Source organism: Acanthopagrus latus, chromosome 13 (genome assembly GCF_904848185.1).
Source record: "Acanthopagrus latus isolate v.2019 chromosome 13, fAcaLat1.1, whole genome shotgun sequence".
NCBI classification, from domain to species: domain Eukaryota; kingdom Metazoa; phylum Chordata; class Actinopteri; order Spariformes; family Sparidae; genus Acanthopagrus; species Acanthopagrus latus.
Window position 1 is genome coordinate 27940117 of NC_051051.1, and position 27291 is coordinate 27967407.

Consider the following 27291-nt stretch of genomic DNA (forward strand, 5'->3'; position numbering starts at 1 on the left):
GCTACTCTTTGTGCTCACATCACATTGTTGTGTACTTTCATTTCTCTTCTCAGCTGTGGTTTTAGTTTGAGGTTGATGACTGTGTGAATGTGTCTGTCTCAGGTCGTCACATTGTCACAGTTACCACTGTGAAACTGTGGAGGGCACCAAATTATACAAAATGCCAATTTCTACGTCGTGTTGCTTTAAGCATGCCCATAGAAGAGTGTGAGCTGCAGACGCAGCAGCTTCAAGATGACATCACAGAACGACTGTTTCAGTGTTTCCTTCAGTTTATCATGTTAATAGGTTAATAACATCATTAAACTTTGATTAAACAGTTAATATTAGTGTTGGTGCATCTTTGACTAGTCTGTGTTAAAACATGAAACAGAAGCTTTGATATACACTCAGAATGTACATTATAATTCTTTACATTAAAAACAGCCCTGACCATCCTTTGTGTACATATATTCTGTCACGGTGTGTGAACACGGTCGTCAGAGGCAGGTGTCTGTACCTGGAGGGGAAACAGGCTGATGAACCAGGAACTGCTTCTAGTGTTTGAAGAAGTGAACAAGGTGAAGACTGAAGAGAATCACTTCACTTTGTTCATGTGACATGTCGTAGAAAAAAATCGTTCTTCCTGCAGCAGTTTGTTCGCAACCGAACACACAGAAGTGATTCAGATTCAGACTGCAGACTTTAATCACTGCTCACCAGTGTGTCTGTCTGTTTCTTACTGCCTGCTGCCGAACTCCATTTGAAAAATGTCGATTTTAAAACCATGTGAAGGAGGATCTGTGTTCTGTTTACAAATGTAACATGTCTTAATTTGTCTGAAACCTGTTGAAGTTCATACAGTCAGATCTGTTTGTTTGTATATTATGTTACATTCAAGTGCTATAGGACATTTTAAAAGTCAGCTGCTGAACAGCGTTTCAGTTTTGTGCTGTTCGTTTCAAACAGAAACAAAGAAAGTCAAACTGTGAATGAACTTTATAAAAGGACTATTTTTCATTGTAAATCTGTTGTCATGATGTTCAGGCTGTCTAAAACTTCTGATAACTATTTTAAATGGATTTATTCGGGAGCTTAAAGTTAAACATGCATTGGGTGCACAGTTAGCTTAGCTTAGCATAAAGACTGGAAGTAAAGGGAAAGAGCTAGCCTTTGAAAACGCACGCTATAAAAGGCCTCTGAAGCTCACGATTAACATTAATTGACACTAACGTACAGAAACATAAATGTGAAGACGGTTTCAGAGAGTCTGTCCAGCGCCTCTGCGTGTCATTTTACAGTTCTGTTTGTGTTCTGATCAAACAAAGTGTCAGTGGACTTTAAAGGTGCTGTCAGCTGTTACTGTGGTCAGGTTAGCTGTTTTTGCTCAGCTCCAGTTTTATGCTAAGCTAGGCTAAAGACAAATAAAGAACATAAAATATTTTTGAACTGTATGAATGGATGTTTCTGTGAGTGATGCTGACACACGATCTGTGTGCTGAGAGGAGATTTACCAGCTGCTGCTAGAGGATAATGAAGTGTGTTCGAGTGGGCTGAGCTGAACCAGAACCGCAGACTTTAATATGAATCAAACAGCAGCATGTCCTGAGGGAGATGATCCAGCTGCAGATGCTAAGAGGACATCCTGCTAACTCTCTTCATGTCTTCATGTGTCTCTGCTGTGTGACCTCACAGTCTCTCCTCATCACGTCTCCAGTGTTTCACATCATATTAATAATATTACAACAACAAAAAAAGTGAGCGAACGGCCCACAGCGCCTCTCTGAGCAGTCTTTACAGTGGGACAGTCCTGCTGATGCTGAAAACATTGTCCGCTGACATCAGACTAACTCAGACATGAAGCTCCTGTTACTGGACGACGTCAGAGTTTAGTGTTGGGTGGCTCTGACGCAGAGACAGCAGGACGACCTTCATCACTGGATCCCGTCTGAAAGACACCACAAAGTTCAATCTTCACTGTGGAAGCAAACAGGAAGGTGATGATGAGAGGAGGTATACTCACCAGGGTCATCTGAGTCAGTGGGAGGGTCGCTGTGTGTCTGTCGCAGCTCGTTGTACTTCATCTCCACCTCCTGAAACACACAAGGACATCATGTGACTGTGGTCCACATACACAGCAGCACTACCCTAACCCTGCCTGTGGTCAAACCAATCTCTAAAGTTCTGATCATTGCTGTAAACTAGGCTGGACCACAGCTGGCCCATCAAAAGGCCTGATTCAGATGCCCAGATATTTCCAGGGAAACACAAAATTAAAATCAATTAAAGAAGTTTATAATAACTGTTATCACTGTTCATGATGTGTTCAAATGCTCTTTATCAGAAGGATCACTGACTGTTTTCAGAATCTCAACACGGCGAGCAGTGTGCAAGACGTGGATCAGTGATGGGAGCATGTTGCATCTAAACAGTACAATATAATACAAAACAATACAAAATAATACAATAGGTCTTTCATTAAGCTTCAGTTTTGGCCCTTGAATAGAAAAGTTTTTCAGTATCCATGAAAGATAATGATGATGAATCTGAACACATTTTCTATCCAGCTGAGTAGTTTTACTGTATTTGTGCTGTAGTAACACTGTAGTTTAACTGTATTTACACTGTAGTATCATGATAACGCTCTGACGGCAATGTTACCTTTCACAGGACACCAGACTAGATTCAGACTGGGTTTAAAATGACTGGGGACTGGATTTCCCAGCATTCACCACTGCTCAGCCACCATAAACAAACCATTTTGTGCTGTTGTGTGCAGATACATGCTCATCATGCTGAGCAGAGGAGGCAGTGTGTCTCCTTCATTGTCTCTGTAACATTTCTACCTTCAGGTACGTCAGGTCGGCCTGCAGGAGGCGCAGGTGAGTCATCAGCTGTCTGCTGAGGTTGGGCCCTCCGCTGCCCCCCGACTGTGAGGAGGAGGACAGCAGCTTCCTCATGTCGATGTCACTTCCTGTTCCTCCATCATCGTCAGTGCAGCTCTCCTCAGACCCTCCACCCAAATCCAGAACCACAAAACCTCCTGATGGAGACGAAGAAGACTCTTAAAGGGACAGTTCAACATTTTATTAAATACAGTTTAGGTTAAGCTAAGCTAAGCTAAGCTAACTGGCTGAAGTCTTTACGGACAGACATTCCTTTACTCCTTCAGTGTAACAAACAGAAGGTTTCCTCACCATTGCGTTGGGGTGTCTCTGACAGCTCGCTGTGTCCCGGCTGAAGCTGAAGGTCGTCCCTGACCGGGCTCTCGTCAGACGCAGCTGAGGGCCCCTCAGGGCTCCTGGACGGCCGTCGCTCAGGGGAGCCACTCTGCCTGTTGTCCTCCTTGTCCTCCTCTGTCTCTCCGCTCATTAGGTGGCTGAACAGAGCCTGCTTCAGCATGGACACTAGCACACAGACAGATGTGTTGTAGATGAGGCAGGTGAGATTGTGTATGTTGGTGTGATGTGGTGGACTGAGCCTTTAATCTGAGACTTACATGTCCTGAGAGCCTCTTCACCTTTAGAGGACAGACTGTCTTCAATGAACACGTCCTGCTGGGACAGAGTCTCTGTCAGCTGCCCATCCAGAAACGCCTCCAGCTCTGCTTCATCCACCTCTTCATCCTCCTCCTCCTCCTGTCTGTCTGCTTCACCTTCGTCCTCCTCGTCTTCTGATTTCAGGCCGTCAAACGGGTTGAGACTGGGCGCAGTGTGACTGTCTGGAAAGGAGGTGATGTCTTTATCTGCAACGCATCGAGATCAAAAGTGTGGAAAAACATTTAAAATCACATTTGAAGATTTTTAATTGAAATATAAGATGTAAAGACTTCATATAAAAAGCTGTGACATTTCTCACCTTCATATTTATACATTTTTTCTGAGTCGATGTTACACCTGGACTCAGTGATGCTGCTCATGATTAATATGATAAATCTGTATAATAATATTACACCTGTCTGTTTGTGTTGGACCATCAGTGACTATCACAGATATTTAATCAGGACTATCAAAACAGAGCAGCTGTGAATGTTGTGATCAGTGTTTTTCTTTATCAATAACTTTAATGATGATCAGTCTGTTTCTGAATGAACTTGATGACTGTACCTGAAGGAGTGACGCCTCCTGTCATCTCACTGGGATCTTTGCTCGTCTTTGGTAAGCTGTGTTTGATGATGTCGATGGAGTCTCTGTCAGCGCTGAAACACACACTTGTTAGAAACTGTGTGTGTGTGTGTGTGTGTGTGTGTGTGTGTGTGTGTGTGTGTGTGGTTGCACTCACTCAGATGGCGCTGCAGCTGTGTGTGTGTGTGTGTGCTGAGGTTTGGCCTTCATGGTGTCGGCACACTGAGTGATGAGACGCTGCCACCTGGTGGACGACAGCAGGAAACAACAAGCACAAACAACAAACGTCCATTTGGGTTTTTAGTCATTATTGATTATTGTGTCCTCATGAGTCATGTTTACTGTCCACTGCTGTCTTTGTCTTTGTCCCATCAGTATTCAGCACCTCTGTATTTAAGTACCATCTCTTTATAGGTTGGTCTGTTCTTGTCCTCATGTCTCTCCTGGTCTTGTCAGTCCTGGTCTTGTCTCTCCTGGTCTTGTCTGTCATGGTCTTGTCTCTCCTGGTCTTGTCTGTCATGGTCTTGTCTTTCCTGGTCTTGTCTGTCATGGTCTTGGTCTGTCATGGTCTTGTCTCTCCTGGTCTTGCCTGTCATGGTCTTGTCCCTCCTGGTCTTGTCTCTCCTGGTCTTGTCTGTCCTGGTCTTGTCTGTCATGGTCTTGCCTGTCATGGTCTTGTCTCTCCTGGTCTTGTCTCTCCTGGTCTTGTCTGTCCTGGTCTTGTCTGTCATGGTCTTGTCTCTCCTGGTCTTGTCTCTCCTGGTCTTGTCAGTCCTGGTCTTGTCTCTCCTGGTCTTGTCTCTCCTGGTCTTGTCTGTCATGGTCTTGGTCTGTCATGGTCTTGTCTCTCCTGGTCTTGCCTCTCCTGGTCTTGCCTGTCATGGTCTTGTCCCTCCTGGTCTTGTCTCTCCTGGTCTTGTCTGTCCTGGTCTTGTCTGTCATGGTCTTGTCTCTCCTGGTCTTGTCTGTCATGGTCTTGGTCTGTCATGGTCTTGTCTCTCCTGGTCTTGCCTGTCATGGTCTTGTCCCTCCTGGTCTTGTCCCTCCTGGTCTTGTCTCTCCTGGTCTTGTCTGTCCTGGTCTTGTCTGTCATGGTCTTGCCTGTCATGGTCTTGTCTCTCCTGGTCTTGTCTCTCCTGGTCTTGTCTGTCATGGTCTTGCCTGTCATGGTCTTGTCTCTCCTGGTCTTGTCTCTCCTGGTCTTGTCAGTCCTGGTCTTGTCTGTCATGGTCTTGTCTCTCCTGGTCTTGTCTGTCATGGTCTTGGTCTGTCATGGTCTTGTCTCTCCTGGTCTTGTCTCTCCTGGTCTTGCCTGTCATGGTCTTGTCCCTCCTGGTCTTGTCCCTCCTGGTCTTGTCTCTCCTGGTCTTGTCTGTCCTGGTCTTGTCTGTCATGGTCTTGCCTGTCATGGTCTTGTCTGTCCTGGTCTTGTCTGTCCTGGTCTTGTCTGTCATGGTCTTGTCCCTCCTGGTCTTGTCCCTCCTGGTCTTGTCTCTCCTGGTCTTGTCTGTCCTGGTCTTGTCTGTCATGGTCTTGCCTGTCATGGTCTTGCCTGTCATGGTCTTGTCTGTCCTGGTCTTGTCTGTCATGGTCTTGCCTGTCATGGTCTTGTCTCTCCTGGTCTTGTCTCTCCTGGTCTTGCCTGTCATGGTCTTGTCTCTCCTGGTCTTGTCTCTCCTGGTCTTGTCTCTCCTGTCTCCTGGACTACAGCGTCTCATCTCTACAGCCTGGTTTCTATGTTGTTGCAGTGTAAAGCTGACGGTGTGTAAGACGCTGACCTCTGAGCTGAGGTCAGTTTACTGTGCGTCACTTACGTCCTCTGGTCGGAGACCGTCTGAGCCATCAGCTCGTAGATCTGAGCTCCGTTTTCTGACATGGACAGCACGAAGAACGACTTGTTGTCTGTAACCCGACATCACATATACACACACAACATCATACACACTGTACACACAGGAAGCAATGAACACAAACAGTAACGCTGTGATCTCTGCTGCAGGAAGTGTCCTCAGGGACGAGGACCTGTAGAGGAGGATGGTCTAAAGGTCTTTCCAGAAGTCCAGGATCTTCAGATTCTGCTTCAGATTCTTCTGATTGGCTCAAATATTCTCATTTTAAAAGTTTTTAAAAACACACAACAGATGGACCAACGACATTGCTGTCACTGTTTCAAAGATCACGACAAGTTGAAAGAACCTTTTGCTGTTCTGTGATCAGTTCATGGATCACAGAGTTCTTAACTTCACTCAGCAGGTGCATGAATGTGTTCATGGGTTACGTATAAACTCAAACTGTGTGTGAGTCGTCCTCACCTGTGGCCACGGGACGGACCAGAACCGTGTTCAGCTTGATGACGGGGCTGAAGGTGTGTTTGCTGTCGGCGGCGCTCGCCACGTTCTTCCCGTGAAACTTGAGAATGAGACGCTCATCTTGTTTCTGCAGCAACACCAAGATGTCCTCCAGCAGGATGGTGTAGAGCTCTGAGACGACACGCACCGTCAGCTACACCTGTCTGTGTTTACATACCATCGGCTACACCTGTCTGTGTTTACATACAGTCAGCTACACCTGTCTGTGTTTACATACCATCGGCTACACCTGTCTGTGTTTACATACAGTCAGCTACACCTGTCTGTGTTTACATACAGTCAGCTACACCTGTCTGTGTTTATATACAGTCAGCTACACCTGTCTGTGTTTACATACAGTCAGCTACACCTGTCTGTGTTTACATACCATTGGCTACACCTGTCTGTGTTTACATACAGTCAGTTACACCTGTCTGTGTTTACATACAGTCAGCTACACCTGTCTGTGTTTACATACAGTCAGCTACACCTGTCTGTGTTTACATACCATTGGCTACACCTGTCTGTGTTTACATACAGTCAGTTACACCTGTCTGTGTTTACATACAGTCAGCTACACCTGTCTGTGTTTACATACCATTGGCTACACCTGTCTGTGTTTACATACAGTCAGCTACACCTGTCTGTGTTTACATACAGTCAGTTACACCTGTCTGTGTTTACATACAGTCAGCTACACCTGTCTGTGTTTACATACAGTCAGCTACACCTGTCTGTGTTTACATACAGTCAGTTACACCTGTCTGTATTTATATACTATCAGCTACACCTGCCTGTGTTTACATACAGTCAGCTACACCTGTCTGTGTTTATATTCAGCAGATATGGAGGCCGGTGCTTTAAACACTGAAATTGGACTCAGTTTCATTTGGTCACAAATTTGCGTGTGTGTGTGTTCGTACCAATGGTCTTGTCTTTATTGACCTTCCAGGACAGAGGTCCCTCGTGCACCATCTTCCTCTTGGTCAGATCCAGATTCTACCAGAATCAACACATGGGTCAGTGCTCCGTCAGCTCCATGACAGATGTTAGTTAAGGATAAAATGGATGCTGCGTCATTCCATCCCTGACAGACGAGCGTGGCCGTTCAGAACATCAGGGATATAAAGTAGTTTCTCACCTTGAGCTCAAGGATCAGAGGATTTTCAATCTGCTTCAGTGATGACATGTCCAACCTCCTCTGGTACTCCTCCAGCCTCTGAACAAACATATCATCAGATGTTCTGTGTGTGGACGGACATGTTGTTCCGACTCTACCTGTTTTAGACTTCACCTGTTTGTTCTCAGCCTCTTTGACGGCCTGGTTGACGTGGTTCAGGATCTTTTTGCAGCACTCTCCTGCTCTCTTCACCTTCTCCTTCTCCTCTCCGTCTGCTGCAGGGAAATGAACCAAAATGACCAACAGCTGCTTCATGTATGAACTAGGTCAGATTCACACCTGTGCAGGTGATACCTGTGTACTTGGCGATGTTGTCCAGCAGCAGAGGGTACTTAGTGAATCTCTGCATCTCAACAGGAATGATGTCTTTGAGCTGCAGCCGGCGACACCGGCGGTTACTCTCAGCCTCCTGGAGAGAGAAGGAGAAGTGAGCAGGCGCAACGTCAGAACCATCTGGACCATCTGGACCAGATGGTTCATGACAGAAACAGATGTGACGTGTGATTGTTGCAGGTTCCACCTGTCATTTGTGTTACCTGCTGTGGAAACTGAGGACAGAATCAATTCAGAACCATTAGAACATAAACACAAAAAACACAAAATATGAGCCGAAGCTTCTAGTCTGCTGGTCCGGGTCTGGTTCTGGTTCTGACCTGAATTAACAAACAGAACCGCTAGTCCTGTTCTGGTTCTGACCTGCATAAACAAACAGAATTTCTGGTCTTTCTTCTTTCGGCTCTTGATGAGCTCCAGTGCAGACGGCTGGTTACTGCAGAACGTTCCCACGGCCCGCTTTATCTTCTCCTCTTCATCACCGCTGAACTGGAACACACACACACACGCACACGCACACGCACACACACACACACACACACACACACACACACACACATTTCCATTTACTGAGCTGAAGTTTTCACCGTTGGCGATTTAAAGCTAACTTCCTCTCTGTCCTGCATGGCTCACAGAACTCTCCAGTTATTAGTGGAATATCTATGAATGCTGCATAATGAGGAACCTGCTGGCTCCTTATGATAATGACTTATACTTATTATGTTAATGATATGTTGAATTATGTTGTAATCATTATGTTAATGATATGTTAGTCGTTTCTCACCCAGGCCAGCAGATCATCAGCAATCTGTCCAATCACTGACGTCTCACTCCTCCTCCTGATGGAGGTCATCTGCTCTGTGACTGAAACTGTGGAGACAAACAGTCGGTGCTGGTACTGTGTGTGTGTGTGTGTGTGTGTGAGTGTGTGTGAGTGTGTGTGTGTGTGTTACCGTGCAGCTGGATGATCTCCTCCAGGTTGATGAAGATGCTCTTGATGTCCTCTGGAGGCAGGATGGCGTCTCTGTTCAGCCTCTGGTAGAAAACACAGTCCAACACCTTCAGCGTCCTCAGGTGAGCGCGCTCAGTGTAGAACAGCTCTGGGGACGAGACATCATTACATATATAATGAGACATCCTGTGTGCATGTCACTGTCGATGATGTCACTGAGCAGGGATCTCACCGTTGATGACTTCCTGCCGTTTGATCTCCTGAGGTGTTAAACTGTCCAGGACTCCTCTGCTGACCAGACTCTGCCAGTTCAGAGGATCTTCTTCAGCCTCCACCTCTCCTGATTGGTCGTCTTCACTCTGGACGTCAGCTGGAGACGCTGCACACTGAACCTCCATCCTGCTGAAGGACGGACGGACACAGGCCGAGGGACAGACGCTGTTAGAATTCAGTCAGAGAAAAGGGTGACAAGCTAATTAAATAAAAGATCAGAGAGATAAATGTGCTTCAAGAGTTCTGTTCCAGCAGAGACGGGTCACCAACACACAGCTGTCCTGACAACACGTCTCTGTGGACTCACAGCTTCATTTCTTTATGTGACAGTAAACTGAATATCTTTATACAACCAGGCTGAAGATTCTTCTGGTCCAGAACCTTTTTCTGAGATGTTACAGACTAAAACTCAAACACAATCAACAGATTCATTTATTGATGGCAACCACTGTCAGCTGCTTCAAAAGGACGCCATGTAATATTAATTCTTATTATCATTAATGATATTAAGAGTTAATATGAATTATTAGGAATCAAGAAACAGAATCAGTTCACATGAAACACTGAGGTGATGGGGGAAATATTTGATATTTTGTATTTATTTATCAGTCCGTTATTGTTGCTTCTATAAAAGTAACATTTCTTGTTGAGAGTCTGTATTAAATAAACACCTGAAGGTCTCCTGGTCTTCCTCCTGCAGCTGCTCCAGGTTAGAGGGACTGAAGTCGAACTGGGTGGGACTGGAGACCCGATCCTGATGGTCTCCAGACTGTAGACCCTCAGCTGGCCTGGACTGGAGGCAGAACGGAGAGACATCTGGAGAGGAAAGAGCAAAGACAGTCAGGTCTGACCTGTGCTGCACCAGACTCCATTCAAATTATCATCATTTTTTCTTTTAGGTCTAAAATCCACAAAAAAACTTCTGTTTTTTATTTCTGATTTGTTGCTTCTTTTTAAAGACATTCTGGATGTTTTTGTCTCTTCAGACGTCTAAAAACTCTTCAGATGAAACAGTTTGAGGAGATAAAATCACTGCTGTCAGACTCATATCACATCATCTTACTGGGATCTGAGTCCTGTCCACTGGTGTCCGAGGTCTGTCCACTGGGCGAGCTGTGTGTGGGGGACGTGGTGGGAACTGGAACCTGGCTGCTGCTGTCTGGTCCTTCACTCAGCTGGGTTCCACGAGTCCGACCAGAACTCGATGAAGAAGAGTCCGACTGATCAGACGCGAAGGTCGGCTGAGGGAGCTGCTTCGGAGAGCGCTGCTTGTTCAGCTCCACTGCCTTACCCACTGTGGACAGACACAGAGACATGTCCACAGATGTCCACAGATGTCCACAGAAACATGTCCAGAGACACATGTCCACAGAGACATGTCCACAGAGACATGACCTCTGTGGACATGTCCACATACATATTTAAGGTGGACGTGTGTGTTTTTTTCTCACCTGAAGTGGAGTCCACTCTGCTCAGGCGTCGCGGCGGGCCAAGGATGCTGGGAAATCGAGGCTTCTTCACCTTTTCCTCACCCTCCTTCTCAGGCTTGATGCTCTTCTGCTCGTCAACATAATTATTAATGAAGGAAACAAAACGATTCGTTGTAATTAGTCCAAAGTCTTTGATCTGATGTCACACAGACCTCGTTAGTATTCACACAACACAGAGAACACATAGCTGTCACCTGGCTTAGACACACACACACTGATCTTTGGAGAGAGCGCTTGATACTAGTGACAGGTGTGTGTGTGTGTGTGTGTGTGTGTGTGTGTGTGTGTGTGTGTGTGTGTGTGTGTGTGTATCATGAGGCATGTTTGTGTGTTCTGACCTTAATCTTGGGCAGGAAGTTGATACGAGCTCGTTTATGTTCGAGTCCTCGAGGCTCCCTGACCTTCACCCCGAGGTGCTTCATATAGGTGAGGATCACGTACTGCATCGCCTGACTGCAACATCACAGGGACCACGTCATTAACTGTACATCTGATCTGATCTATATGATCTGATCAATATGATCTGATCTACATGATCAGGACTGCAGTAGTGCAACAAAGAGTGTGTGCTGGCTGAATCCTCCCCTGTGAAGTGATGCTGGACTTGAGTAAAGCACCTGGTTTGTGGAGGATGGCAGTCACATCATAATTTCTATGTGACACACATAATATTTGTCTTTCTGGAGACGTGTGAGGTATTTTCATGCAGTTTAGTGTAACTCAGTCTGAACAGACATCAGACTGTTTCCTCACCACTTCTCCTCTTCTGTGGGCTGAGACGTCAACCTGCAACACACAGTTCAGGGTTAACACACACACATTCCCACCGCGAGTACAGGAAATGATGTACGTGTGTGTGTGTGTGTGTGTGTGTGTGTGTGTGTGTGTGTGTGTGTGTGTGTGTGTGTGTGTGTGTGTGTGCGCGTGTGTGCACGCACTCACAGGATATCCTCGATCTTAGACAGGATGTGTTCAGCGCAGCAGCATTCCTTCTCTAAAGCCTCTTTTCCTTCAGAGTCCAGTTTAGAGAGCTCGTCTTCAGCCAGAGTCAGACCCATACTGCGCTTCTGTCTGCACACACACACAGGACAACACGTAGATATATTATAAAAACATTTGTGTCAGGAGGTGACATCATGACAGCAGTAGCGGTGTAAGTGTTACCTGAAGTCCTCCAGGTTCCTGTGCAGGTCCGGTAACAGAGTGTCCTGTAACACCTGAGCGTACTGTTTACACAGCTCCTCTGGAATCAGCTCCAGCCTCCGCTTCTCTGCACACACACACAAAAAACAGACAACATCACAACTCTGCACTCTGGCATGTGAATGAAATCACTGCTACACTGAAGTCGGTCCACTGCAGAGAACACTCCTCGTCCTGTGTCTCTTCACGCCTGGATTCGCTCCAGTTCACCTACCAGCCTCGCACTGGAGTTGCAGGTGGCATCATCTACCTGCTGAACCGTGTCTACGCACACCTGGACAAGCTGGGGAGCACTGTGAGTGTCACGTTCTTCTACTTCTCCAGTGCTTTCAATACCATCAGGCCTGCTCTACTGGGTGACAAGCTGATGGCGTTGCTGGTGGATCCTCCCCTTGAGTCCTGGATTGTGGATTACCTCACTGACCGACCACAGTACGTGTGCCTGCAGCACTGTATGTGGTGCAGTGATGAGCAACACCAGGGGCCCACAAGGGGCCTTCCTCTTTCCCTTCCTCTTCACCATTTACACCACAGACTTCAGCTACCAGACAGAGTCCTGCCATCTTCAGAAGTTTTCTGATGACTCTGCTGTAGTTGGATGTATCAGCAAGGAGAAGGCTGAATACAGAGCTGTGGTGGACAACTTTGTCTCGTGGTGTGAGCTGAACCACCTGCAGCAACAACACAACAAAGACCAAGGAGCTGGTGGTGGATCTGAGGAGAACCAGGACACCAGTGACCTCAGTTTCCATCCTGGGGCATAATGTGGACATCGCTGAACACTACAAATATCTGGGGCTGTTCACTACAATAAACTGGACCGGACTAAGAACACTGAAGTCCTTTACAAGAAGGGACAGAGCCGCCTCTATTTTCTGAGGAGACTCCGCTCCTTTAACATCTGCCGGACGATGCTGGGGATGTTTCATGAGTCTGTGGTGGCCAGTGCTGTTCTGTTTGCTGTGGTGTGCTGGGGCAGCAGACTGAGAGTAGCTGATGCCAACAGGCTCAACAGGCTGATCAGAAAGGTCAGTGATGTTGTGGGGGAGGAGCTGGACTCTTTGACAGCAGTGTCAGACAGGAGGATGCTGTCGAAGGTGCAGGTGATACTGCAGCATGTCTCTCACTGTCTCCACAACGCTCTGGTCCAACAGAGCAGCACCTTCAGCCAGAGACTGACTGCTCCTGAATGCACCACTGAGCGCCACAGGAAGTCATTCCTGCCTGCAGCCATCAAACTGTACAACTCCTCCCTCTGATGACCGGACTTTTTACATAAAAAACAAAAAATAAAAAAACAAAAGAAAAATCAAAACTGTAATTTAACAATACAATTATTTCTCTGTATAGTATATATATTATCTCACTGTGTATTGTATTGTATATATTTCCAGACTGTCTATTTTATTACTTAATACTCTATTTTATTGTCTACTTTATTATGTTATTTTACTTTATTCTATTATTATCTGCTTTAATATTTTATTTAAATCTTTATCTCTTGTTTTCATTCATGCTGTATTTTTATTTCTACTTTGCACAGAGCACCTGTAACAAAAACAATTTCTCCCGGGGATCATTAGAGTTTTCTGATTCTGATGATGAAGATGCTTCTGACTCACCCAGCTCGGCTGCAATCGTCTCTGGCAGTGGCACTTTAAGGTTCTGGAACCAGAAACAGAACGTGAAGAACATCTACTAATATATCAAGTATGCAAAACAACGTGTGATCACAAACATGAAGATGACTGAAGAGAGAAACATACGGCTGATCGGTCCAGAAACAGAGAGTGGAACTCCATGAAGAAGCGCCGGCTCTCTTTGGAGCTGGTCTGTTTGTGCATGTCAGCGTAGAGATAACACAGCTGACAGGAGACAACAACACTTACTGTCAGTCATCAGCTCAGCCCCGGGTTTACATTACACATGATGTCATCACAGTGTTGATCAATTGATTGTAAACTATGATTAAAAAAACTTAAATTCATCTTCGTAATACTCATCCTGTCCAACCTACAGTCCAGAACTCAGACATACAGTGCCATCTGTTCAGACAGAACTCGGATTACAATGACGGAACCAGTGGGGTTTTTACTGGACTTTACTGGATTAAAGTTATGTGCAAATTCATCCATAAAAGCATCAACCAACACAAAACTAGAAATAAACCACACTGGACACAGAACAGAGTGCTTCTGGGTAATGTAGTTCAGAACACTGACTGTGATAGAATGGACTGAGAACACTGACTCAAGTACAACTTTGAGTTTCCATTTCCTGCAACTTCCACTTTTTAATTACTTAAGTTACTAGTTACTCTCCAGATTACATGCTGCATCAGAGCCAGAGTAGCACATTTTAAATTAATTGATTTTATGATCGATCAGATAAAAAGAGTGATTTTGATGATCAGCTGACTCATAGTATACAGTTTACACATACATGTTAATAGATGGATCACTTACTGTACTGATACTTTGATACTTAACTACATTTGATATCAGATACTGTAACACTTTACTTGAGTACTTTTCATGTGGGTGACTTTCACTTTTAAGTATTTTTTAAAGTAATATTTTAACACCACATCTTCATTTTTACTTGATTTGACTGTGGGAACTTTTTAAATAACAAAAATGGAAACATTCAATATTTGTCTTGATCTGGATTACTATTATAACAGATTAGTGTGCGTGCATGTGCGTGTGTGTGTGTGTGTGTGTGCGTGTGAGTGTACCAGAGGTGCAGGGTCAAACTGTGACACCACATGATGGAGGAAGACAGCAAGATGAGCCGGCCGAGACTTCAACAAGTCGACGCTCTGGAAGGAGCTGCACTCTCCGTTAATCTGACACACAGAGAGACAACGTGATGAGACGACGAGCTCGTCAGAGGAGTTTACATGAACATTATATATCAGTAGAGACCTAAAACCTCCTTGTTCTTAGGTGTGTCACAATTCTCCAAACAATCCACAATTTTAAAGGTCCTCATATTCCATTAGATTTTTTAATAAAGCATATTTCAGCTGTGACTGCGATGTCATCTGGGTCAGTAAACATCAGCAGATCGTTGGTTCAATGAAAAATTTGTCTTTAAAAAGATATTTTACAACAACAGCTCGACTGTATCATGAAGTTCAGAAATACACAGCAAACAGCTAAATGCTAAACTAGCTGCAGGCTAATGCTAAGCTAGCTGTGTCATCTTCTAGTATTGCGTTGTATCCAGGTGAGGTGAGGCTGCACATAATGACAGAATCACTGATCTTTGATTTGATCATTGAAATCAAAAGCAGGATGATTTTTGATTGATTCAGAGGAAAAACTGTGACCATCGAATTTATTATCACATTTAAATGTTCATACAGACGGAATATACTGTGACATCCAATCAGCTTCAGATACCTGCTCCTGTTGAGAGTCAAAGTAGTCGTCTTCTGCTCCAATGATCTGAGGGTGGAGGAGGTAGGGAGAGCTACCCACAATGCACTGCACACTGGAGTCCTGAATAACATGTGGGTCTAGTTATACACACTGACACACGTAATCACACCGACAGCTGTAGGTAGAACAACGACTTCAAAATGTCTTCACAGGGAAACACTAGAGGAATGAGCACGTGTGTGTGTGTGTGTGTGTGTGTGTGTGTGTGTGTGTGTGTGTGTGTGTGTGTTACCGTGTCAGGAGTGTCCTCGGTCTCAGGTGATTGACTGAAGATGAGTCCGTCTCTGTGGCTGATGTCTGGACTCTGACAGGGCGTCCTTCTCCAAACAGGAATGTCTGAATGAGTCTGACACACACACGCACACACACACACACACACACACACACACACACACACACACACACACACACACACACACACACACAGAGGAACACAACACTTAAGTCAGATTGATTGTTTAGTCTGGAGCCGAATGCTGGAGGAGTCTCATGTGTATTTAACCTGTTTGTGCTGAGTCAGAAGACTTCTTGTTAGATGAACAACACTAAACTCTAAACTACACACTATGTTATTAGTAACACACCTCGTTATTGATGACACTTTTTTTTTTCCTTTGGCCTTTTGGTTTTTATTGACAGAACAGCTGAAGATGTGACAGGAAACAGTTGAGAGATGGGAGAGAGGGAGTGACACACAGCAAAGAGCCCGAGGCCTGGACTGAAACTCAGGGCCACTGCAGCGAGGACACAGCCGCTGTACATGGGACGCTGCTCTACCCGCTGAGCTAAACTGAGCCCCCATTAACGACACTCTTTGTTATCAATGACACAAACTCTGCTCGACTGTTCTGATGAACTGATTGTAAACCGTCAGATATTCATCTTCTAATAACTCGTCCTGTCGCACCAACAGTCCAGAACTGAAACATATTAATTATAACTGACAGGTACTCTGATTACAATGATGTCGCACTGATGGAATGTAACTAAGTACATTTACTCAGGTACTGTACTAAATTCCACCAGTATTTCCATTTTCTGGCTCTTTATTCTTCCACTCCACTACATTTATCTGATAACTCCAGTTACTAATTACTTTACAGATTACATGTTGCATCATTTTTAACTGAATTGATTTTCTCATTGATCAGAACAAACAGATTGATGATCAGCCGACTCACATTTTACACATGGATCAGTTACTTTACTGATACTTTGATACTTAACTTCATTAACTCTCAGATACTTTAAGACTTTTACTCAAGTACTCTTCATGTGGTTGACTTTCACTTTTACCACAGTAACATTTTAACCCCATATCTTTTACTTTTACTCGAGTACTTCCTGATGTGTGCTGATACTCACAGAGCAGTTGGTGGTCGGCCCATCGTCGCCCTGTGAAGATGAGGTGTGATCCTTAAGAGAAGGACCGGCTTCTCCGTCCTCAGCCTCAGGACTCCTGGACCCCAAGGCTCCATCCTGAAACACACAAGAATTATTCATCTGACGAAGGTCCTGTGGAGACGGTAGGAACTGAGGAGATGGATAACGTGAGTTCATATGAATGAACCTCAGCTGCTGCTCTGATCTGCTCCTGCAGCACTAACATGTTCTTCTTCAATTCCTGGATCTCCTTCAGCAGTTTGGGTCGAGGGCTCCGACTGTACTCGTCCTCCTTCACCTTCATCACATCACAGGAGACAGATGTGTTAGAAGAGAGGAGATGATGATTCTCTGTACAAACCTTTAATGATGAAGACTGAATGTGAGGAAACATGACCAACACACCTGCAGGTCGAGCTGCACCTTCGTTAACATCTTCTGCAGACTGACTGAGGTTCTGCTCTCATGCTGAAAGAAGAACCACAGAGCTCAGAACCATTCTGACAGGAACATGAACATCATACAGACTAACTATGAGAGTGAATCAGACGCAGTGTGAATAAGTCACTGTCAAGTGTTATAAATGAGTTATAAGGTGGTTTGAATATGAAACACCTGACGTGCAGGTGCAGACAGGAAGTCTCACCCCATCAGGCAGAGAGGAGCCGGTGGCCTCCTGGTGGCTGCAGGAGGAGCTGCAGGTCATGTGACCACTCTGCTCCACACCTGACAGGACAGGTGAGTTAGGCGCTGACAGAGAGGAGACCTCAGCTCCTTTCTCCTTCTCCTTCTCCTCCTCCTCCTCCTCCTCCTCCTCCAGACGGACATGAGAGAGGCCTGGGGGCCTTCCCAGCACCGTCAGAGCTACATAGGATCCAGCTGCAGAGAGGAGAGGAGCAGGAGCGGGAGGAGGAGGAGGAGGAGCAGAATGAGGAGGAGGAGGGTGTGAACACAGTATTAATAACCACACATACACAGTCAGTTGATTGAATTTGAAGAGCTGACTGAATGTTAGATTGACAGACGTCTCAGCCAATCACAGCAGCTCTGATGTGTAGCAGGTAGCGTTCAGCGTCTCAGCTCAACATGACTCACATTTGATCAGCTTCACAACCTCGATGTGGTTTGAATGTGTCACTAAGGTCCCGTTCACCTGAAAACACACAAGTATAACATGGTTATTACTTTAAGGACCAGGCTGGATATATTCTGACACCTTCAAACATTCCACCTGTAGTGTGTTGCTACAGAACACATCATTGTTTAATATGATCACAGAAATAAACTGTAGTGTTCCACAGCCAGCAGCGCTCCCTGTAGCTTCAACACACAGCAGTAAATAAAGCACGGATTGCTGTGTTGTGTTGCAGCAGTGAAGACACACAGCAGCAGGATGGAGAATCTGGGGAGCAGACAGGGAGGAGCCTGTCATCACTGTTTACTCTGAGCAGCTGTGGACACACCTGTGGACACCTGTGGTTTCATTTCAGACTCAACAGAAAGAGCATGTGGGCGGTGTGGGAGCATGAGGGACACAGATCAGAAACTTGTCTGACGTGAACTGCTCGCTGATGAGAGTCCTCAGACATCTTTAAGTGGAGGCTGACCCAGAATGCAGTGTTTAAATGAACAGAACAACAAGGACCCATTATCCTGGTTCAGATGGGCCCTGACACCTCACTGAACCCCAAAGAGTCCAGTGGTTCTGCCCGTCCACTGGACAAAAGTAGTGACGCGTAAAAAAGACATGTAACTGTTGATCCGAATCGTTTAACAGATAACTGAAGAAAAAAGCTCTGATCAGTCTGATCAGTCTGATCAGGCTTAATCAATAATCTAATCAATAAGTCCTGTTCAGAATCAGCTGCTGATGGTGGAGGTCAGAGTCTCACCTTAATGATCCTGTCTCCTGTCTGAACACCAGCTCGCATCGCAGCGCCATCTACAGGACAACACACACAACAATCACACATAGTGCATCTGTGGTGTGTGTGTGTGTGTGTGTGTGTGTGCGTGTGTGTGAGCCTCTCTTACCTTCTTTAACCAGCTGTACAAACACAGGGTTGTCCCCACTGACAGTCAGGCCGAAGCCGTTCTCATCTCTCTGGATGATCACACAGCGCTGCACCAGACCTGACACACACACACACACACACACACACACACACACACACACACACACACACACACACACACACACACACACACACGTGTGAATGAAGAAGAGAAACTAATGAAGGAACTTAAGTGTTGTTTCTGCTTCTGTCACTTTGTGGGAACAGGAAGTGACTCGTCTGTGTTCCTCTGTTGTCTCATCCGTGAAATAAAATAATTATACTCCATCTAAAATAAAATAAAAGATTTTGATCCATCATCATAACTGATGCATGTGAGCAGCTGTCAGTATCAACAGTTGTATAGTGAACATCTGCTCCACCCTCACAAACATCTGTGTGTCCGGCTGATGATTAGAATCCCCTGAATCATGATCCTCGGTCTGGTTTTCTGCTGGACTCCATGAAGGAGCCTCAACCCTCAACGCAGGGTGAAGAAAAGGGCAGAGAGGATTCATGTCGACCAGAAACCATGGAAACCACCTTAACAACCACCTTAACAACCTGTTTGAGCTGCACCACCTCCGACCTCCTCTTCACCAGCCGCCAGCTCAACTTCTACAGTTCCTATTCTAAAGCTTATAGCAAATGTTGGGCAGAACAAAACATGAACCACGATGGATGAATTCATAAGACCACCAGAGCTATAAGTTGACTCACTGAACTCAAAACTGTTCATTAATTAAAACACACTTCATTATTCATTATTCATTACTTCATTATTATGCTCTAAATGTAAATGTAAATGTAAGAAAGAAGAGAAATAATAATACTAAGTGTGTTTGTCTCTCACCTGTCGGGTCAAATTCATGTTTGTGGGCGACGGAGGATTTTTCATGTTTACTTTGTTTCTTGTCTGTCGGCTCTTTGTTCAGAATGTTTGGGGTCCTGCAGAAACACAGACACACATCAGATCATCAAAATAAACGTGAGTCTCTACAGATCATTACATCAGTACATCACTCCATCATTACATCGTAACCTTAGCTGCCAGCAGATGCAGTCCTGGTTTAAAACTGTGTTTTTAATATATGTTTCTCTCTCTCTCTCTCTCAGTGATATATATAGATATATAGATATAGATAGATATACACACACACACACACATATATATGCAAACATATATACATATACATACATATACATATATATGTATATATGTATATGTATGTATATCTATATCTATATATAGACCCATTTAATGATGACCCATTTAAACCCCTATAGGGGGGAGGAGGCCTTGGTGGTGGAGGTTCATGTATTAATAGCAGAAGGGCCTCCTCCTCCTCCTCCTCCTCCTCCTCCTCCTCCACCACCAGAGGAGGTTTGTTTGTGCTGCTGTTCCTCCTCTGGACAATGGGGGCCCAGGCTCTCAACAATGACTCCCACGTCACAGCCAACCCACTATACTGAGTCTTTGTGGGACAGATTCCCGGAAACAGAGACAAGGGTCTTTGGCCCAACTCCAGTTTCCTGAATGAGGGGAAGGCTGGGAAAGAGACGGAGGAGGAGGAAGACGGGGAGGAGGCATTCACAGATCTTTGAGAGAAGACAGAGGATGGCAGGCTGAGGAAAATTTAACTCAGCTGCCACAGAGTGTGAATAATCCTGTTTGAACTGAGGTCAGAACAGATTGGATCCATTAAATCCTGGATTTGAGATTCAAACAGACACAAAACCGAGAATATGAACTGTATGTCCAGCTCCTGTAACCGACTCCACTGTTGACACAAAAAAGAAAATGTTACAGTGTCTGTTCCTCCACAGACGGCTCTCTGACGGAGGCTCTCTGACGGAGGCTTCCTGTTGTAGTTCCAGCAGATTATCAGCTGATCAGATATGAGACCAAGACAAACTGCATCCTGCTCAGTGTGTGGCAGCTAACGTCACCCTGCTGGATGTCAACAGCTTCACATTGAAGACGCAATTATGGAGTTCAGAGGTTAAACTTCTCTGATTCAGCTCAGGTGACAACTGTGAAGTCTGTGACGTGACACTGTGCTGTACAGAGACACCTGAACACAACGCTAACGCTCCTGTAGCACTGAGTGTAGCCGCGCCGGGTGATAGATTTAAGAAGCGAGACTGAAGTTGTGTGGAAGGAACAGTTCTCGGGGGGGATATGTTTTAAAGAGACAGGACAGAAATAGTAAGAAGTAGATTTAACAGTGCTTTATCTTATCTATGCTACAATCAGTAGCATTTCTGGCTAATGAGCTCACTAGAGTTACAGTGTACGGCATCATGCGTTTAACATCGGGAGTGTGTTAAAGACCCATTTCACAAGAAAACAATTAGCTGGAACTCAAACAAAGTGAAACTAACATTGCTACAGCTGTAACATGGTGATTATTTTAAAGACGTCCTCCTGAGACACAGCACACATTTAAAAATAAACCTGGACGATAATCTGTGCTGGACACACGATGTCATGGAGACCTCACTTTGTTACTTTGTTACTCAGCAGCCAAAATCAGCCAGAATATTCAATAAACCTTCAATAAACCAAAAAATCCAAAGAGAAAGTTCCTGAACGTCAGTGACCTGTGACATGTGTCCTGCCTCTGGACAACCTGCCACTGACCTTCTTACATCTGCTTCAAAGCTTTCCAAAAGAAAAGAAAGAGAAGTGACAGAGAATCTTTCATTTCTTTATTGTAGAAGTGAGACTGTGTCCACTGCACAATGAGTTCAGACTGTGTTCAGTTATCAAAGAGGTCAGAAACAACGTGCAGCAGTAATCTGCTTCAGATGCCACAAATACCAGACTGTTCCTCTGGGATGATAACAGCTCCAGAGGGACGCTGACCAGAGTCCACTGAGAAACATGCTGAAACTTCGTAAATGGACGATCTCAGACTTCATCCCGAGAGATTCAGAGAAATTCAACATGCTTTATGACTCAACTGTGACTGATTTATGATTTGGCTGCCTGAAAACACACAAACACTGTCAACAGCTACATCAGTGAACAGCACAGATGCTATAAGAAGACAGTGCTACAGACACAACCATCAGTGGATTCAGCTGTGTTTGTTGTATTCTCCACATGGATGAAGGAGCAGCATGTCAACAGTGTAGCTGCTAATAGCTGCTAACTGTAACTGCCATTAGCTAGGTAACACTGTTAGCCACGCAGCACAACATGCTGAAGCTAGCGGGTTAGCATGCTAACACAGACATCATAAAGCCAAACCACCATTTATTAAGATTCTGTTGACCACTTTAGTTCATCATTGAATCGTAAAATCATAAATCATAAAAACATGTTGGCCCTTTAATTCTCTATTTCCCTTCCACACAGCTCTGTGGAGTGATTTAACAGATCATGTTGGGTTCATACAGAACCAATCAGACTAATTAGACAAACCTGATGTGAACTATGCAGAGTTCATGTCATAGTTTTTAATCTGCTAAGGGAGAAAAAAATAATTAACGTAGCTTCTGTAATTTCCTTTAATGAATGAACTTTGACTGCTGTGCAGCTCTCGAGTCTGTCAGGTTGCACTGTTGCTGGGATGAGTTCAGCAGATGGTAAGTAAACAATAACTTTGTTGATTATGGGATGTGTGTGATGTTGCACAGTGAGTCTCATGACTCTGATGCAGTTTCACCACAAACATCCAGATTTAATAGGCGTCTGTGAACTGACAGCAGTGATCTGACTGGAAACACTCAGCACTGTTAATGAAATCATAAATCTACTATTTGACTTTTAAAATGGTGGAATACGTATTGTTGATGACTCAATGAGTCAGAGTGCAACATTTCATTTTCACTAACATGCATGTTGAAGATGAACTTGTGGAATTTCATTTGATCTCATTGGTCTTTTGGGTGACTATGGACACGCTTCCTCCTTCAGAGACTACAAACAGGCATAAAAGTATAAGTGTTGCTGTCTGCTGTACACTATGGCTGCCAATAAATAGTATAATTAAATAGTTAAATTAAAAAAAGAAAATAATCATTTTCTCAGACCGGGTGATGTATTGATCAGCTCCTCAGGCTCATCATCATCATATCTCTTTCTGACAGCGGCACTCAAAGTGATTCCCCCCCCCCAAAAAAAATTTGCTTTGATCCCATTCTATCAAAGGAAGTTTATCAGTTAATGCAAAGTGTTTCTCTCATGTTGAGTCAATGTGAATGAATTAATAGCTTAATTTTTTCAAGTATTATAGATAAAAAGTATTATAGATAAATGTAACCACCTGTACCTTATGTAATCACCTTTATGTATAATACTTAGTGTAGAATATGTGATAGAATGAGACGGTCAGTCAGACGGAGGCGATCTGACATTGTTTAACAGTGATGTCACCACTTCCTGTCAGAGGGTGGAGGTGGTGGTGGTCGTCGTCAGGCGGGAAAACACACAGATCAGCAGAACTGTGTGACAAAGAGCCAGAGAGCTGCTCTGAGGTCTGCTGACATCCTATAACCAATCAAACACCACCTGTACTGTCACATCAATGCTAAGTCAGAACTTTATACAGAACATGAGTCAGCACATGGGAATACACCAACTAATAAATAAACACATAAAGGAGTCAACAGGTCGAGCTGAGAACAGCTGAAACCAGTTCCCACGTCTCTTGAAACATCACCTGCTGATCTGAGAGCAGATGATTTTAATGGCAGGCTGACGGACCTCAGTGAAATCTGTTTACATCTCTGGCTCGTATCTGCACGACTGTCCTGAAATTCAAACACATTAAGAAGAAGAAGCGAGCCGGGCTGGTAGAACCCACCATGTGTCTGATGACTCTGAACAGGGATAAATAATCTGCAGGTGAGAAGTGACAGAACCATTTGTGTGAAGATAAAACCCCACCCTCTTTAATGCCTGCACACAATCGGCCAATCACTGAGAGGGACAGTTTGTCACATCGTCTGTTTCTGAAAGTTACAAAACGGTTAAAAATTAAAGAAGCTGAACTCAGCACTGCTCAAAAGCTGCATCCCAACAAAGTGTCCAGTATATGGATTGTTCCACCATACCATGTCCAGTGGACTAAGACACCGTCTCACTTTCTGACGTCCTCCTCTATGACGTCCTCCTGTCTGATGTCCTTCTGTCTTATGTTCTCCTCTATGATGTCTTCGTCTCTGGTGACTCAAAACTAACCAAACTTCTTCTATTAGTTACTGCAATCGACCACGGCAATGTCCTCCAGGAAAGAGTCAAGGATTCATGTCTGTCCTCTGGAGGACATCAGACAGTGAGACATGAGTACAGTGAGACACAAATACATGTTAGCATGAAGCTGAATTGTTCTCACTGAGAAAACTCTTGACCATCATCCAACAGGTGACCTCACCACAGCTGACGCTACTGTTACCATGGCAACTGACCACTACAGGCTGCAGTGATAGTCTGACACACACACACACACACACACACACACACACACACACACACACACACAGTTGATATTGATCCACTTGTGTCAGTCTCTACACAAGATCATTCAGTGTTTCCACCTCAACTGAAACCTCTACAAACTACAGCTGCTTATCATCAGATTTTCCTCCAGAAGTCCACTCTGCCGTGTGTGTGTGTGTGTGTGAGGTTTTTCCACTCACAGTCTGAATATTTTAAACTGTATATATGATATGGACATCTGTTCCTGTAACAGTCACAGTGCGAGTGTCTCCGTCCTCTGTGCAGACTGAAGGTCGACCAATCAGATGCCTCTGTTTGACTTTCCCACTCAGTCATGTGTGTCTTTGTTTTGGCGTTTCCTCACAGGAAGCTGCTGATTACTGAGAGTAAAAATACACCAGTGACCTGTGAGGGATGGAATCTGAACAGCTCAAAGTCAAACATTAACTCCATGAACATGAAGACCATGAAGACCATGAGGACCGTGAGGACCTTGCGAAGACCATGAGGACCGTGAGGACCTTGCGAAGACCATGAGGACCATGAGGACCATGAAGACCAGGAAGACCATGAGGACCATGAGGACCATGAGGACCATGAAGACCTTGAGGACCATGAAGACCATGAAGAACATGAAGATCATGAGGATCATGAAGACCATGAAGACCTTGAGGACCATGAAGACCATGAAGAACATGAAGATCATGAGGATCATGAAGACCTTGAGGACCATGAAGACCATGAAGAACATGAGGATCATGAAGACCTTGAGGACCATGAAGACCATGAGGACCATGAAGACTGTTAGACCATTAAGATGATGAAGACTATTAAAAGCATGGAGACCATGAAGACCGTGAGGACTGTCAGACCACAAAGATGATAACGACCATGAAAACCATCCACATTCTGGAAACACTTCACCTCATCTGGTCCATACTGAGTGTTTCAGGACAAAAGAGACTGTTGAGCTCTGACAGCCATCACTGTGACTGTGATTCATCAAGTGACATGATCAATAATGTGTACTGCAGTGCACTGATCAATGAGACAGAGTTAGCTCAAGTTGTGTGCTGCAGACAGTTTCTGTGCGACTGGATGAAATGTTCCTTGTCCTCCTGTAACAAACAGGACTACAGGGCATGTTTCAGACTGAGCAGACTAAAGGGGCCCTGTCACTCAACAGAGACATGAACCTGTGATGTCAGGTGACCTTTGGGGGCCACAAGTAAAGAATGACTCATTCCAGGAAGGTGCCCCCTGCTGGCTGAGAGGGGCGCCTGTTATCAACACCCAGTAAAGAGGGAAAAACCGAGCCCCGTTATGCTCTGGTATGCGTTTGATAGAGGGGAAACTTTGACGAACTCCGTTAATAAATCTCTTCATTTTTACATGGTCTCGGTTACCAGACAGACGCACAAATAAGAATATAATTTAAGAGCTCACAGAACGTATCAAAGGTTTGTATCCAGTTCGGCGAACATCTAGCAGATGAAGCACCTTTAAACTGTAGTAAAACCTCCATTTCTAGATGATATTCCCTGCTGATCCCAGAGGCCAGCGACTCCCAGCAGGCAGACTATCAGAACCAGCTTGTAAAAACTACTACATTATAGAAACTTTGGGCTTTTTAATTTAATCATTTGACTGCCGAATTCAACAGAACGCCGAAATAACATTGTAATATGACTCACTACACGTTGCTGACTGTATATGTTTTCAAAGAACACGATGGCTTTAAATTGGGTGATTTTTAATGGAGTTTGGCGCGGTGTTGTTGGTTGCCTCTCCACTGGAAAAAGCGACTCAGCAAAACATTTAAACTTGGTGAAACACGAGTGGACACGTTGTGTCCAAACAGCTTCGGTGGACTAAAACCCCTGAGTCCTACCTGTCAGTGAGAGTTGACTGTGTGCAGCTCATTGGGCTTCCTGACGAGTTTCCGACGACTTCACCCAGATAATTGTTTTCTAACAGAGGCTCCGTTATTCCGTCCAGCCGAACTCATGTCCAATACACACTTTTAAATCTATCACTGAAGCTTTAAGTCCAGCGGAACTGCTCTGATGAAGCAGCGGCGGTCTGCAGCTCTCACAGCGGATCTGGGAGAAGGTGAAGCTCCGGATCACTGCGGCTCCGCTTCTACAGAGGAAGTCCTTCCATGATGACTGTCAGCCTGCTGCTCATGTCCGGGACACAGCTGCGTAGGACTGGTCCCCCATCAGCACACTCAGAGGAGGACTCTTCTACTACTACGACTACTACCACTACTAATGCTACCACTACTACTACCACTGATATTACTTCTTCTTGTTCTTCTTCTCTTTACCCTGAACTCATCAAGACTTCAGGGTTTTCTTCTGTCAGAGATGCAGATGGAAAAAGGAAATGCTTCACCCCCCTCCTCCTCTTCTTCCTTCTCTTCCTCCTCCTCTTCCTTCCTCTCTTCCTCTTCTTATATTTCAGGGAAGCTGGAGATGTAATGATATGAAGGGGATGCAAACCCTGTCTGTATGTTCTATATGTTCTTTAGTTTATATATATTCAATATGTTCTATATGATCAGTATGTCATGTTCTATATGTTCTTAATATTCTTAATATTCTTTAGTTTCTATATATTCAATATGTCCTTTATGATCTGCATGTTCTTTATTTTCTGCGTATTCTATATGCTCAATATGTTCTTTATTTTCTGCATATTCTATATGCTCAATATGTTCTGTATATTCTGTATATTCTATATGTTCAGTATGTTCTTTATGTTCTTTATGTGCTGTATGTTCTTTAGTTTGTCTATATTCTATATGTTCTGTATGTTATAAGGTTACATATGATCTTCAAAATATCAAATATCAGCAGTAATTCAAACAATAATTCAAACAACATTTCAGTCCTATGAGTGAACAAAGGATGGACTCCTTTAACCTTTAAAATGAGAAACTCTGACATCTAGTGTTCAACGCCTCCTCTAACCAGAGCCACGGAATCTGAATATTAAATCATCGTTAAACAGGAACATTTAGTATGAGCGGGCAAATGGAAAAAACAAACGTTTGCTGACAGTTCAGAGTCATG

The 27291-nt window shown here is 44.5% G+C and overlaps 1 protein-coding gene across 4 annotated transcripts; it reads right to left on the reverse strand.

Moving 5' to 3' along the window:
• Nucleotides 1-959: 959 nt before the first annotated feature.
• Nucleotides 960-26613, reverse strand: LOC119031487 (rho guanine nucleotide exchange factor 12-like). 4 transcript variants are annotated; one of them, XM_037120000.1, is made up of 38 exons: nucleotides 26106-26613; nucleotides 19619-19713; nucleotides 18746-18844; nucleotides 18604-18653; nucleotides 17807-17864; nucleotides 17358-17590; nucleotides 17117-17179; nucleotides 16899-17009; nucleotides 16694-16807; nucleotides 15561-15674; nucleotides 15290-15388; nucleotides 14620-14730; nucleotides 13649-13747; nucleotides 13505-13547; nucleotides 11844-11949; nucleotides 11622-11750; nucleotides 11433-11465; nucleotides 11018-11132; nucleotides 10641-10746; nucleotides 10253-10483; nucleotides 9861-10005; nucleotides 9149-9315; nucleotides 8918-9064; nucleotides 8749-8834; nucleotides 8328-8453; nucleotides 7926-8040; nucleotides 7746-7846; nucleotides 7593-7670; nucleotides 7375-7450; nucleotides 6416-6583; nucleotides 5918-6005; nucleotides 4261-4347; nucleotides 4086-4177; nucleotides 3479-3724; nucleotides 3177-3386; nucleotides 2826-3022; nucleotides 2003-2072; nucleotides 960-1927 (listed from the first exon to the last, which is right to left on the reverse strand). In XM_037120000.1, exons 1-38 carry the CDS (start codon nucleotides 26135-26137, stop codon nucleotides 1914-1916), a joined length of 4254 nt encoding a protein of 1417 aa, XP_036975895.1. In that variant the 5' UTR covers nucleotides 26138-26613; the 3' UTR covers nucleotides 960-1913. The 4 variants fall into 4 exon arrangements, with proteins under 4 accessions (XP_036975895.1, XP_036975894.1, XP_036975893.1 ...); XM_037119999.1 differs by having other exon boundaries at nucleotides 9149-9318; XM_037119998.1 differs by having other exon boundaries at nucleotides 7746-7843; nucleotides 9149-9354.
• Nucleotides 26614-27291: the final 678 nt, after the last annotated feature.